Below are 14,315 nucleotides of genomic sequence, written 5' to 3'. Positions count from 1 at the left end.
TCACAACTTGTGATAACACAAGACATTGTTAAGGCACTCAGCTACTTGATATTTACTTCAAAGCAAGCTGCAGAACGATTTTCCCCCTGCCTTTATTTCTGTTTCTTTTATAAACCTAGTCTGTGGAAGACCCAGGATGCCAGAGATCAGACAGTTAATCTGGCCCTGTCTTTGCCTTACCAATGCCCTGTCTGCAGGAGACGTGAGCCTGCTATAGTAATGAATCCGCTTATTCATTGCTGAAGCTTCATCAGTGACTCTTTGCATGTCATCGTTCACACTGACTATGTTTGTAGGCTCCACATGAAATGGTCTAAAGGAGGGGAAAAAAAGAAAGAAAAGGAAAACCCTTAAAACCCTAGAACACAAGAGCTAACATACAACTCAGAAAACAGCTTAACATCACTCACAATGAGTCTGTCATTCATTGACACAAAGCAAATACAAAAATATCACTGTCACGAGGGAAGCTGCCATCCATGGAAGAACCATACGTTTATATCATTCATATTAAAATGGCCTCTTGCCCAGATTCTGCGGGGCAATCTAACATCAAAATTCAGACCTTATATCCATTTAATGAGTTCTCAACAACGAGTCACACCAGAACTACATGTTAATATGCTTCTCCAAGCTTATTAGTGCTTATAACCGGTGTTGCTAGAACTAGCGATGAGGAACAGAGGTAGAAACAGAAAGTGTGAGAATGCAGAAGCAGAAGGAAGATGGAGAAAAAGAGGAATGAGCGGTGATAAGGAGGACCACCTATGAAAAGACTAGGAACTACTAATTAGCAAAAACCCCTGTATGAAATTATGTTTAATGGGGAAGAAACCAAGCCCAAATAAGCCCATGTGCTAGTACTATTTTTAAGCCAACACAACTGAGAATAGAATTTGTCACAGAACATAGAACAAGACATGTCCATTTGCAGTTCTGAACTACTTCACAACTTCCCTTCAGATTTAATTAGGGTCGTCACAGAGAATAGGACTGTCAGCAACAGAAGTCCTACATCTCTCATACAGAGACACACAGAACACAGGTGATACCCCTTCCCTCTTCCCCAGCTGAGTTAGACTGCAGGCACAATCACAGCCACTACAGGAGAAAGCAGCCACATCACATGTCCCTTGTTTTCTCTGCACACATGTAGGTACAGAGCAAGCAGAGTAAAAGCTGCTCCTAAAGTTACAACACAACATAAAACTAGTTTCGTGCAAGAGATGCTACCAGAGATATGTGACCTAATCAAGATATTGCAGATATTTTTTTTTCTTAATCAAGTATAATTTACTTCCATATAGGCATACTATGCTATTGCCTAAATGCCACATTCACTCTTGGAACTGACAGGCTAATTTCTCAGACAAGAGGGGGTACTGGTGACCTGTAAGCCTTGATAAAGTGTTTGGGTTTTTTTTCCCTTTCACCAGTGCTTTTAATTTCCAAAGCAATCTCAACAGCTTTCTGATCATCTTCTTCCAGGATGATGTTTAAATCACTCAGAAACAAGAACCACCTCAAAACCAGAATCCACAGAAGTAGAGATCACAACACGTTTCAGGCTAGCAAGAGCAGAAATTAGGCCAGCAATAAATCCATGCCATTTTTCCTGTAATATGAGCAAAGCCTATTTGAACTGACTGTTTTTTGATACCCATTTCTGGCTTAGACTACAAAGGAACTTGGTCAACCCCCCTTCTGCCCCAGCTCTCAATACCGTAACAAAGGTCCCATTCTCTTTCCCAGTGAATCATTAGGCATTTGCACCATGGCACCACCTTTTATCTGGAAGGAAGAAAAGGAATAGAGCTCTGAAGCTGGTTGTTATATCTTTGGAAGAAATTAAGGTAGGTCCTTATTCCTGTATGCTTAAGGGGACACAGCAGGTAAGAGTATTTATGGGACTAATAAAAACTGACAAAAATGGAAAACACAGAAAAATAATTTCCTTCTCCATAAATTCATCCTTTCCTTCATCTTAGACTTCATTAATTCTTACACCTTCCTTCATCATGGAAAAAATGGCTTAGATTTGCTAAGCCATTTCCCACTTACTGAAATAAAAGTGAACACACTTTCAATTTTTAAAACATACTTAATTGACTCCTAGATGATTCTGTGTGATTCTGTGACTCTCCTTTTTCCACATCTCTGACATGAAGAGGGAAATCTCCATTTTGTGTATGGACTTCTGTGGTGTTTTTATAAACAATTAAGACAAATACTGCAATTAAACAGGAATAAATTTTAAGCTATAGTTTTATTACTCAAATCAGAGGCATGCAGGGCTAATTCCATACGCATGTAATGAACAAAAGTAGTCATGGACGGTCAGCTCTACAGGACTTCACCTGTTTTAGCTTAAAATTTATTGGGTTGACCCAATCATTGGACACTGCTAAAATATTTCATTAGAAGACCTGTAAAATAAACACTGTAGTTATGAAAACAGGAAATGTAGTATGTTTAAATGCCTCCCCACCCCCCAGTCAACACTCTGCATTTTTGTTTTTCAATCACTGATACACATTGTATTTAGAACACAAGTAGTATGTGATATACTGCAGTTGCATAGTGTGAAGAGCTTTATGAGGACTACCTCTTTCCCTATCTCCAGTTAATATTATTAGTACATTCCCATAAACTTCCATTGCTACTGTGGAAAAACTACACTGAGACAAAGTCTACATTTCGTTTCAAAGCGAGCAGATCTGTGTCAACGATTCCTTCAAAATGGTGTTCAACTGCTGACATGGATGTCAAAGAAAATTCTTCTAGACTGGAAAACAGTGGGAGACTATTTTTTAAAGCAATTCAACTTAAAGCCACAGATGATTTTAAAATTAAAATAACAGAAATATGAATACAACATCCTATTTTATGGGGAAAGCAGTGTTGTTAGTCAATGACCAAACAAGTATCAAGAAAAAATTTAATGTGTAGCAAAAACATATCTGTCTGTAGGTAAGAAATTCTTTAGGAGAAAGATATTTCATTTCCTTCAGTATTATGAACAGAGTCTTGTTTGAACAAACAATTTATGGTGCAGCACAAAACAGAAGGGTATGATCCAGAATCTAACCTATTGGTGAGGAAAGAAAAACAACAACTAACCTCGAAGAAATTCTATATATCTGGTGCTGCTGCTTCCTGCCTAGAGGAGTTTAATGCTGCCAGTACTTGGGGCTGCTCCCCCTCTTGATCCCTTCTAGTGCATGTCTGTTGAGAATGAAAATGACCAAAAGCATCAATTAATTTTCTTTTTCTCAGGGTACCACTGCACTTCTGGTCTTACTGAGCAAGTGACTATGCTAAAATAGACTGTCCACCCATTAGTTTTATGGTTGTTAGAGATCTCTTTGAAAACATCAGTCTGACTTGGAAGCTATGCAGGCGGGCTGGGATGCAACCTTCCTCCCTGATCTCCAATAGGAGAGCGTAGCACTATCTAGAATCAAGGTCATTTCCAAGCCCCCAGCTACATCCAGATCAAAGACTGGTTGAAGGGTTTACTCAGTGGTTGTAGGGTTTACTCGTAAGTCTGAGAAGCTCTGAAAGACTCAAAGTCAAAGCCCAAAGCAGGTAGGATATAATCTGGGACGTATTTTGGAAAACTCTCTTTAGAGACCTTAAGTCTAGCAGACACGCACCCTGTAGATACAAGCATCAGCAGCTCCAACAGATTCCTAGAAAACTTTCTGATTTATACAGGCAATCACATCATACCTCTTATGTGGCAAAATGATTATGAAAAGGATGTGTGAGAATGTGATCTGGGGGAAGGGAGAGGTTACATGACTGGAGGGTGTCACTATTAACAGAAAACAGTGCAGACAATTTCCATGCATTGAGATAGACTATAGTGTCCAATGAATTTATTATATCCATACTAAAAAGCATAATTACAATTTATATTTCAATAGCTAGCCTGAAAATCAATGCTCTTTTTACCAGGGCAAACACATCAGTAAAACAGCTGTTTTCCACAGCACAGGGAGTATGGACAAGATGCAGGATCTCATGCAGGAGGTCTACACCTCCCACACACTACACCCTGCAGATGTACTTCAGAAACCCTGAAGTTACACTCATCTGCTAGCTATTTCTTACACACACAAAGGGACCATTAATAAGAATTCAAGTGCTGGTCCAGGAAGAGAGAGAAGAGAGCTTCTGTCCAAACTTCCTCATATTATGAACTTCAGCAGCAATTTTTGCAAGCAAAGAAAACAGGAAGAGATGCTCATGACTAAAGCTGTTTCCAAAATATTGTGCTAGGCAAAGTTCAAGTGTTGGATTTGGAGGATTAGGGGGAACAGCACAATAGGAAAATTTGGTTGGCGAACTACATACAATCTTGCAACTGCTAGTATCCATAAGGGTGCTACATATTTCTTCTGGATATTTTTAGCAATGTACTCTTGCAGAGCAATGAAGCAGTATGACGGATACCTATCTCAAGAAGCTGTAAACTAAGTAATACTGTTTTCCAAGTACCTTTGCTGAAATATTTTTAAACAACTGGTTCTGGACATCCTCTCAAAAGCAGTGCTCTGAGTACTGAGCTGCTCAAACATAATACAATTTTTTGTGTCAGTGTTTCTTTTGGCTCTACATGATGGTATTAAAGACTTCACATTAGACAAACTTTTCATATTTAAATAAATATGAAAAAATCTTTTTTACAGGATGCTTAACAATTTCTTTCTTCTCATCCAAGAAGACCACAAGGAGCCACTCTGGTTTATTGCATAGATTTCTTTCACACCCCACATCAATCAGTTACTTTTCTGGGATGCAATAGGATTATTACACAGAAATAAAGCTAGGAAATTCCTACAGCTTTATTGTTTTACTGAGTCACCAAATTATTATAAGAATGCTGTATATGGCACAGGAGAAACTACGGAGTAAAACTGATTCACTATCATGGAAATTAAAGAAGGAGAAAAAGTAATAATAAGAAGACTGTACTCATAGGTTGCTATTTCCTAATCGGGAACTGGCTATCTAAATAGGAACATTACAGATGTCAGTGCAGTTCTCTTAAGGAAAACTGTACCAAAGAATTCCCTGTCTGACTTGATTTTTACTTCCTAAGCTGTCTGAATTTACTTAAGCATGATAAATAGTATGCTTACAGTTTATCCTGTAAGATCTTTATTCTCTTGTCAATACATTTTCACATTCCACACTACTGTCATTTTGATTACAGCATGACCACACAAGTATCTTAAAATGCTGGATGCAGAACCAAAATAACCTTTCAGAGCACAATACCAAGTCACCTCTGCTGCTCACAGGATACACATTTTAACAAATAAAAAATCACAAGCTTTACCATACTACATTTTAAGCTCTGTTCCCTGTTCTGTGTCAAAGGCAAAGCTATTCAAGTCTTCTCTTACGAAGTACAAAACGTTTTTAAGAAGGTTCTAATTCTTCCCAGTTAGGAAGTAGTAATATTAAGAATTAGTAAAAATGTTAGCAACACAGAAAAATGAAAGCAGGCAATGGAGTAAAAAGACCACATGGATGAGGAGCAGTAAAAGCATAATTAATGCAGGTAGTTTTGCACAGGTTAGTCCCGACCATTGTCTACCTTTCTGTAAGCTGAAAGAACTTTGAAAATAAAAAAGAACCAACCACTTTTGCATGAAAAAGGCTTCTCTGACTGCCATCTACAGACACTGTTTAATTTATAACTGTTTAATTTCACCTACTGATCTCTCCTACATTGTGTGAGAACACTATGGCACTTCAAAAAGAATAAAAAAAGGAAGAAGGCTTGATCTCCCTTTAGCAGGGGGCATTATCAAGTTTTTTCGTATGCAAAACCACTAAGACAAAACACCGTTTGTTTCTTTGAAGGTTCAAGTATTCTCAAAGACAACTGCAGTATCTGTTGACAATAAACAGATGTAAAAAGCAGTCAGAAGAAAAAAAGAAACTCCCTCTCTTGCACACAATAATCTTCAATAAGCCACGGCAGCAATGACATTCTAGTTTTTAAAGGGACCTAGAAAATGGGCAAAACACACCTAATATGGTATGAGTAATTCGAGTCATTGTGAAGAACAATAACATCCTTTTTAAGAGGATTAAAAGTGGCCTTATATTTTCCCCAAATTAGCAAAAGAATAATAGACAAAATAATTACAACTCTAAAAAACAATCAGCTTATTGTTCTTATGTAAACACTGAAAAGCATGACTTTTAAAAATCAAAAATCCTCCAAGCCGTTAAGAAAACCAAATAACTATGTAAATGCCATCTAATCTCAAACAACCCGAACAAAAGAACAGAACAGCACTAAAAGAGACAAACAGTGATTATAAGCAAATCCCACAAAACTCTCCAAGAGCAATCTCAATGCCAAACAACCACCCACCAACGTCTGATCAGTTTTCTGAATAGCGAAGTTAAAAACCGGAGCAAACTAAGCAGAGCCAATCAGGTATTGTTGCACTTGCACTGATACTTCTTTGCACCATAAACCTCCCACTCTGGAGCTGCTATTCCCTAAAGCTCTAACGAAGTTGTCCGTCAAACTGGCCACTGCTCTGACCACAACTGACACAGACCCCGACGGCCTATTCTTCCTCATTGCTTCTACTAAAGACTGCAGCTGCCTCTTTAATTCGCAGAGATAGACTTCAACCTTGTTTGGCCCTACTATGATTTCTATGTCTTCCTGATATCCCAGCACTCATGACCTTCATCTTTGTGCCTCTGGATGCTTGGAAGGCAGACTAGTTGTAGAAATGGAAGAATGAACTAAAAGGAGGAGCAACAAGGACAAAGTGGACAGATCTGCAAAGCTGGATGTTGTGGAGGGGGGAACACAATCCCAAGTACACGCTTCTGCTTTTGGGGAGGGCAAATGTCACATGCGATGACCTTTTATGAAGCTGAGTCTCCAAATTTAAGAAATCACAAGAAAAAAAAACACATAATGAGGAAACAATACCTAACCTCACTTTTGAAAAGGGGATCTTAGCATTTCGATATATCACAAAGGTGAAAACTTTCTCTCGTCGCTACTGCATCACCACAACACTTGAAACCCTTTGCTCCTCAAACACAACACATACTTCCTCCAACACAAGGTGCTCCCAAAAGCAGTAAAAATTAGCAGTCTTCTCGTGCCAGGAGGGCCATGAGGGGCTCAGACGCTCCTCAGAAAGAACATAAAGCAAGAATTCATTTTGCACACTTCCTTCTTCCACCTGAAAGTACTTCACCATTTCCTAATCTTTATATACACAATTCTATATGCTCCCACACCTGTGCTCCCTCCATTTGTTCCCCGGGCTCACTCAGACCCTTATCCTCCTTCCTTTCCTCGCAAAGAGAGATTATTTAGCCCCTGGCAAACATAGGCTATCGTGGCTTTCCAAAGCAGGCTGAGACAGCTGCAAAACACTATCAACAAGAACTTTTTTTGCTTAAGTGGGCACAAACAAGAGGATTTTGTATACAACACTGCCATCTGTACTTCCTTCAGGAAAACCGCTCTACTGAAATACGATGCTGGATGCAAATGGCAAAAAAAAAAAAAAAAAAAAGCCATGAACAGCACCCAAGAGGTAGCACGCAGCTATTCCTTCATCTAAAAAAATCAGAGCTGGTGCCTCCAGCTAGGGTAAGGTTAGTTCCCACTCCCATCTCAGCTTTGGTTTCAAGACCAGCTCACAGAAATCTTAACTGCAACAGCAGAGGAAATCTCAAACCCCGACCTCCTTTGGGGAAGAGGTGTTAAACTCTTAAGAAAACACGCAAAATAACCACTTAACTAGATATGTATTATTTTCACAGGCACGGAAAAAAGGCTGGGTGGGATACCGAATTTTTCATATTTGCTCAATCTAAAAAAATACTTTTTTTTTTTTCCTTAAAGGTAGTAAAGGTTGCTCAGTTCCTTCAGAAATAGCAAATAACGTATTCTTCCAGCACCACCTGCAGAATGCATACAGAGCCATTTACACATACTGACAGCCATTTATCTGCACCATCTGGCAAGCTTCCTTGAACAGTCTCAACATTTCAGTTTGTTGTGCTAAATAAAAACCGTCATGATTCAGTATACACATGATATTCAGTGTTTGAAGATCACTGTCAAAGCCACATGCCAAGTTCTTATTGGAGCACTCTCTCTGAAGTGATGTTACTAGAAAAGTCTTATCCTTATAAATACAATATGAACATCTGTTCACCTGGTGCTTGGAAATAATATCATACACAGACAAAGCAGTAACTGTACTCAGATCCTGGTTTCCAAATGTTAGTCTTGTCTTTGTAGGATTCTGTTGCCAAAAGCAAAGATTAAACAACTCATTGCTATATAATCATTCCGTAGGTTCAGCCTTCCTCATACCTTTTGCACTTAAAATCTTCTGGATTGAACTGTATATTCATGATTCCATAATTGCTTTCATCCCCTCCCACAGGAACCAAAAGAGGTTTGGTATCCTCTTCCATGTTGGGTGAATATGCCTCCTTCTACTTATTCTGACCTAAAAAAAAAAAGAAGTGAGACAACTGCAGTTAAGCAAAACGCTGCTCCACTACAAATTTAACACTGGCAGAGTCCCACAGCTTCAGAAGCTCCTGGGGTGAAAGCCACCAGAAAATCCCTTCAACTTGCCACTTGAGAATTCTCATTCCATAATGCAAACATCACGGGACCAGTACATCGGGGACAGTATTTTTTACAACAGATTATCCATTTAAGTAAAGTGGTCAACATACAATCGTGCTCCCAATCTCTTTTAGCACCACAACAGACAATATAAATTAAAGGAATATGATGGATGCTTATACTGGGACTGAAACAGGTTTGTAAAGAGTGAGGCTCGGAATCTGAATTTCCTTTGAACTACCACAGCTAAGACTAAAGTCCACCATGTGCAAATTAACATTAACTATATTCATACATAGGTCTTTTCTTCCTGCTTTCAAAGCATGGGACTCCTTTTCTTACTGCTCCACTGTAAAACGAGTGTGATTTTCAAAGGAGCTGTATTTCCAATTTGTAACAGTTCTGCTGAGCACAATTTATCACAGTTATTAGAAAATATTGTTTCACTAAATTATTTCCAACTTCACAGCAAACACATATGCAGTTTTCCAGCCTATTTCCCAGAATAAAGATCACATTACTGCAGTCTACCCTGTTTTGGCTCTTTGAATTAAGGGCAATGAATGGTTTAATGGTTTAATAATGCATTAATAATAACATATTATAGGCATTCAGAGCACTCCTGGCCAAACAATGGGGAGCAGATCACTTTTAAGATAATGGAACTCTACTTAAGACTGAATTACAGTCCCCACATGGGACTCACTGTGGTATCGTGTGCAGCTGAACAAACATAATGGCTTTAATCCCTGCTACCTCCTGGAGAAGTTCTCAGTCAGGACTCCTTCTTCAAACAAAAATGGTAGGAGTACCTGCTCTTTCACAGGGGGTCTGTTTCCTGATGCTTTAGAATGTTGCACAGGAAAGATAGATGAGCTGGCACAAGATACAGAAGGATGGCACTGTATGTTTGAAAACTGGAGTGGTGATGGAAGAAGATAGAATGAGGTGTGTATCATTCTTCTGCATCCTCATGAAAATGCACAGTAAAGACCAGAAAATCCCAGAGATTATTCCAACCAAGCACTGACATGGCTCTATCCCTTTCTAGCTGCACGTTGCCCATCCTCTTGCATTAGTAAGGAGCCAATGGGTGTGTGGTCTCCACCAGGTAATAAATCTGAGCAAAATTAAGAAATGGAACATTAGTCTGATTGTCTTCAACAGATAAAGCACCTATTACTCGTATATAGGGTTTTTTTTTTTGTGGAAACTGTGAAGAAATACTTACAAGAACATAAACCTTCGGGATTAACTTACATTTTTAACACGATTCTTTTTTCTTTTTTTAGGTTAACGGGTCCAGAGGCCCGTTAAAACCGATGTCAGCTTTCCCCTGATTACGGACCGCCCGAAAAGCTTTCATGTCGTCTCTGCACACCAGACAACGCTCTGACGTGTTGTTCGTTTGCTCACGTAACGCGTTACACTCAAATCTGAGCGGCCCGAGCCGCTCCTACAGCGGCCGCCCCCCACCGCAGCCCCAGCGCCCTCGGCGGCGGGCAGGGAGGGCAGGGCAGGGCGCGGCGGAGCGGAGCGGAGGGGCTAGCCCCGAGGGAGGCAGCGCGGAGGCTCGGCCGGCCCACCACCCCCTCAGCGGGGTGCGCAAGCCGGGGTGCAGCGGCGCGCCGGCCAGAGCTGGTGAGGCAGCGCCACCCGCCGCACCGCCTCCGCGAAGCCCCCGGCACCCGAGGGCCCTGCGGCGCCGCCCTTCCCGCCCCGGCCGGGCCCGAGGGCGCTGCCAGCTGGCGCCACACAGGCAGACGCGACTCCTCGTACCTGCGGCGGCAGCTCCGCGCTCCCGCGGCGGCGACAGGAAGCACCGCGGTGTCGGGGCGGCGGCCGGAGGCCGGCGGCGGCCCCCAGCGGCGGGCGTGGCGGGCCGCGTAGTTCCCGCGGGCGGCTGCGCTGGGGAGGCCGCCGGGGCGCCGCCGCGCGCAGGACTCCGCTTCCCAGGGAGCTGTGCGCGGCGCGAGGCCGCCGGGGCGGGGCGGGGCGGGGCGGGGCCGCGCGCCCCTCTGCAGGCGGGACTGACCGCGAGGGGGCGCTTTCCGCCAGCGCCGCGCTGTCTGGGCGCCGGGCGCGGGGGAAGGGGCCGGCCCCCCGGTCAGGGAAGCCCAAACCGCCGGCCCAGCTAGGAGCAGCCTGCCGGTTCGGCTCGGCTCGGCCCGGCTTGGCCGGCGCCATCGTTATTCTCGGGGGCGCTCGCGCTTGCCTCCCCTTTTTCTCTGTAAACCAGGTCTCCAGGTGGTCAGTCGAGTGTGCCGTTCTTCCAGGCTCCGGGCATCGCTGCTGGGAACAAAACCTGCTCTGTGCTTGGCCCGGTTCTCAAGGGACGCCATTACAGTATGGACAAGCGTTTACCAAACAGCCATGAAGCAAAGATTTGCATTTGCTGGTGATGGTTGACGAGGTGCCTCTGTTAAGAAACAACAGCAGCTCAACCATTTGCTTCCATGCTTTCACAGTCAGTATGTTGACAAAGGGTAGGCATAATCCCAAACACAACCACGCTGGTCCTCATGTGGCTGGCTAAGCACCTTCTGTGAGGAATGGTTCATCCCGAGTGTCCTCACCTGCTCGGGCAGTGTGCAACACTTGCTGACCAAAGGACAGGTAAGCAGACAACAACAGGGACAATCAGCCAGCAAATACATTTTAGAAATTCACTACTTCTAATCCCAGGGGGATTTTTTGGTTCTAGTTAAAGTTGGGAACACATCCCTTCCGTAGTTGACACCAAAGTCAAATTCTAGGGATATTCATAGCTCATGCTTGGGAAAACTGCTGAACTGCATGCAAGGAAGGCAGCAGAGGTAGCTTCCCCATGTGAGAACAACATTACAAAACAAGCTAAAGCACAAATCCCAATCTGTACTTTCTGTTGAAGTGCAACCCAAACCAGATTGTGTGGCTAGGAGCAGGACTGTTCCTGCTAGAAAACTGCTGTGTAATTGAATTTCAGACTGTGGGAGGAAATGAGGCAGCAGAGACTAACACCACCCGTTACCCTGAAATTCAGCTGCACCCAAGCTCAGTCAGAACAAAACTCTTGCTTCTGCGTAGCCCAGCAAATTCACTACCTTCTTTTGCCTCTGAGCCACTCCTAGAATCCAAGTCTACATTGTGACTCTTGGACATTTGAAGATTTTGGTCGATGAGTTCAGTAGTCTGTCCACCTGCTACCATATGAATTTGAAATGCAAAGCTAACACCTCATGCTGGTGCTATGAAAATTAATTAAAGCCACAAAGGTAGAGATCTGTGAAGAACTGATTTTTTTCAGCATGCAAGTATCTAGTCTTACTCTTGCAAGCCTGTCCTGTGTCCTATGCTATGAAAGACTTACATAATTACTATTATAGCAGATAGATGACCTGTATTTCATTGCATTCTTGGTTACCAACTACTGCCCTTGAGTTATCCTTAGGAAAAATTTTTATTTTAAGAACTGTGAGCCAAACAGAAATGTACAGATTCCTCCCGCTCCCTCATCAAAACTGCTACCAACAGCTGACCTACTTCACAAAAGGGTTTTCAGTCACTGTCCTGCAGTATTTGTGTTGTGTCAGTCTATTCTGATGATACATTGCCTTCTGGGCAAAGAATGTCTCTTCCTACATGCCTCAGCAGTGTCTAGAAAAATGTGAGCCTAAATTCATTTAGGATCTCTTGGTAAATCTGTAAGACAAAGAGGGTATTAAATCCATCTCTTTAAAAAATTTCCACTTACATGTTGAATCTTCTTTTGATTTAGCCTTAAGGCATAGTTTGCTCTGTACTTGCAGGTATAAGATAATTGTAATATGCACAAATTCGTAAAATTGAGGCATTGTATAACATTATAGTGGATGAACGAATAACTTTCCCCATCATTGCAAATGATGCATGGTCACATGGCTAACAAACTTAGTGGGTTTTGCATTTTGTTGGAGATGACTCTGGATTTCTTTCTGAAAAATACTGATAATACATCAGGATAGCATTTAAGATGTAGAAATTGTGTTACACTTAAAATCTTGTTTGTGGGCAAAGAGAAAGCACACTTTGTATATAAGTAAACCCAAGAATTTGTTGTTAGTGTAACTGAAGTCCTAAGAGTCTGATCATCATTACTCCAGCTCTAACTGTTACACACAAAAAATTTTTTATGCATGCGTGTACTTTCTAATCCTTTTCCTGGTGTTCTGCTTGTTAAAAGAGCACAGTTCAGTCTGGGTGTCCAGTGTTAGTTGCTCCACAGTTTGAACCCTAGGTTTCCCAAAGCAGAGTCTCAGACATCAAATCTCATAAAAATAATTAATTTAATAGAGTGGCAACCGCAGTATTGGCTCAAGCTGGGTGCCTCTGGAGAGAGACCTCAAACAAAGAAATCCCTGGGTAATTATATCCTTCACAGACTATGCATCCCCCCTTCATGCAATCTCCGTGTACCTGCCACACACCCTTTGGTCCAACAGCAGTTCTGGCCTGAGATCTTCTGACACCTTCTGCCTCCTTATTGTATTTCTTCACTGTCTCCAGGCAGTCCATTGTTTTGTCCAGTTGCAGCTGCTGTTGACACTTGTATCTTCTGCTCTGCACTGGCTCTGGAGGCCTTGTTTAACTTGAGTAGGTAACGGTCATTAAAAGTTCAGTACATATAGGTGAAAAGTTTACAGCTTGCAGCCTAAGGGTTCAACAATCTAGCTCCTTATGCTAAGTAAGTGAACAGCATACTACATCACACACCATTACAAGTCTAAGCAATTCATTCTATGTAAAACTTATTATTTAAGCTAAACAACTAATATTTCTTAACAAGGCTCACCCATCTGCTGCTGCTCTGGGTCCTGAGGTTGGTGGTTTCATTCTTGGATGGTGGTGAGAGGAGGGGACATTACAGCAAGTTGTCAGCATCTGGAGGCCTTCTCTGGGAGGAATATGATGTTTATGTCGCTGGTTTCTTCTTCCTCACTCTAGGGGGTTACACTCACACTTGGGGTTATTTTTGTAAGTTCTTGTAATATACTTTTATAAGTTTTTCTCGTGATCTGCAGCTCCATGTTATATTCGAATGTATTATATAAGATGCTGTTTATGTTGGATACTATTTTGTTCTCTTTTGGCTCTGGATGACTCTGCTTGAGTGGGGCTGGCTGGACAAAATGACCTCAAGAGTAGGCAGCAAATGTCTTGTGTAACTTGTGCCCTGCCACCATGGTTTACATTGAATTGTTAGAAGCCTTAGGAAAAAGAAAGAAAGAAAAAAAAAGTTGTAGCTCCCTGAAGAATCTTCTGAGTTGAACAAATTAAGTTACATTTACCATGTAGTTTCTTGGTGTTCACAAAATTTCATTGTTTGGCTTCTGAAGTAGCAGGAAGTAATTTGGAGGCGGTAGTGTCCTACAATGAGCAGAATCAAATTATTCTCTGAGACAGAGAAGCTGGTTCTTATGTTTCTTAGCTGCTTTGCATTCTAAGTTGAGCTCAACCTGTGTTCTGTGCTGATATTCCTAAAAAATGAGCAGCTCTAAAGGGTAGGGCTTAACTGACAATGGGGTAAGGTGAAAGTAACCAGAACATTAGTTCAGAGAGCACTCTTCAGTAACCTCCATCTGCTGCAGGAATTTGCCTTATTGTTGCCCAAAGCCCCTAACAGACATTCAGATGTTCACTGCAAAATTAC

General features: G+C 41.9%; 1 protein-coding gene across 8 annotated transcripts in view; it reads right to left on the bottom strand.

The window, feature by feature from the left end:
- The window catches only part of SLC38A9 (solute carrier family 38 member 9), a 47,229-nt gene extending 36,674 nt beyond the window's left edge, over positions 1-10,555 (bottom strand). Inside the window, exons 1-3 of one of the 8 annotated variants that reach the window (XM_074855768.1) lie at positions 10,427-10,555; positions 8,384-8,522; positions 181-313 (exon numbers count right to left, since the gene is read on the bottom strand). In XM_074855768.1, coding sequence (XP_074711869.1) covers positions 181-313; positions 8,384-8,487 — 237 coding nt within the window. In that variant the 5' untranslated portion in view covers positions 8,488-8,522; positions 10,427-10,555. Of the gene's footprint in view, positions 1-180; positions 314-8,383; positions 8,523-9,403; positions 9,420-9,459; positions 9,616-9,678; positions 9,744-9,907; positions 10,328-10,426 lie in introns of those variants that run through there. The other 7 variants (XM_074855769.1, XM_074855771.1, XM_074855772.1 and 4 more) reach the window with 7 other exon arrangements.
- Positions 10,556-14,315: the final 3,760 nt, after the last annotated feature.

The sequence above is a fragment of the Strix uralensis genome, chromosome Z, assembly GCF_047716275.1.
Source record: "Strix uralensis isolate ZFMK-TIS-50842 chromosome Z, bStrUra1, whole genome shotgun sequence".
In the NCBI taxonomy this organism is placed as follows: Eukaryota; Metazoa; Chordata; class Aves; order Strigiformes; family Strigidae; genus Strix; species Strix uralensis.
This window is presented reverse-complemented; position numbering and strand designations above follow the sequence as displayed.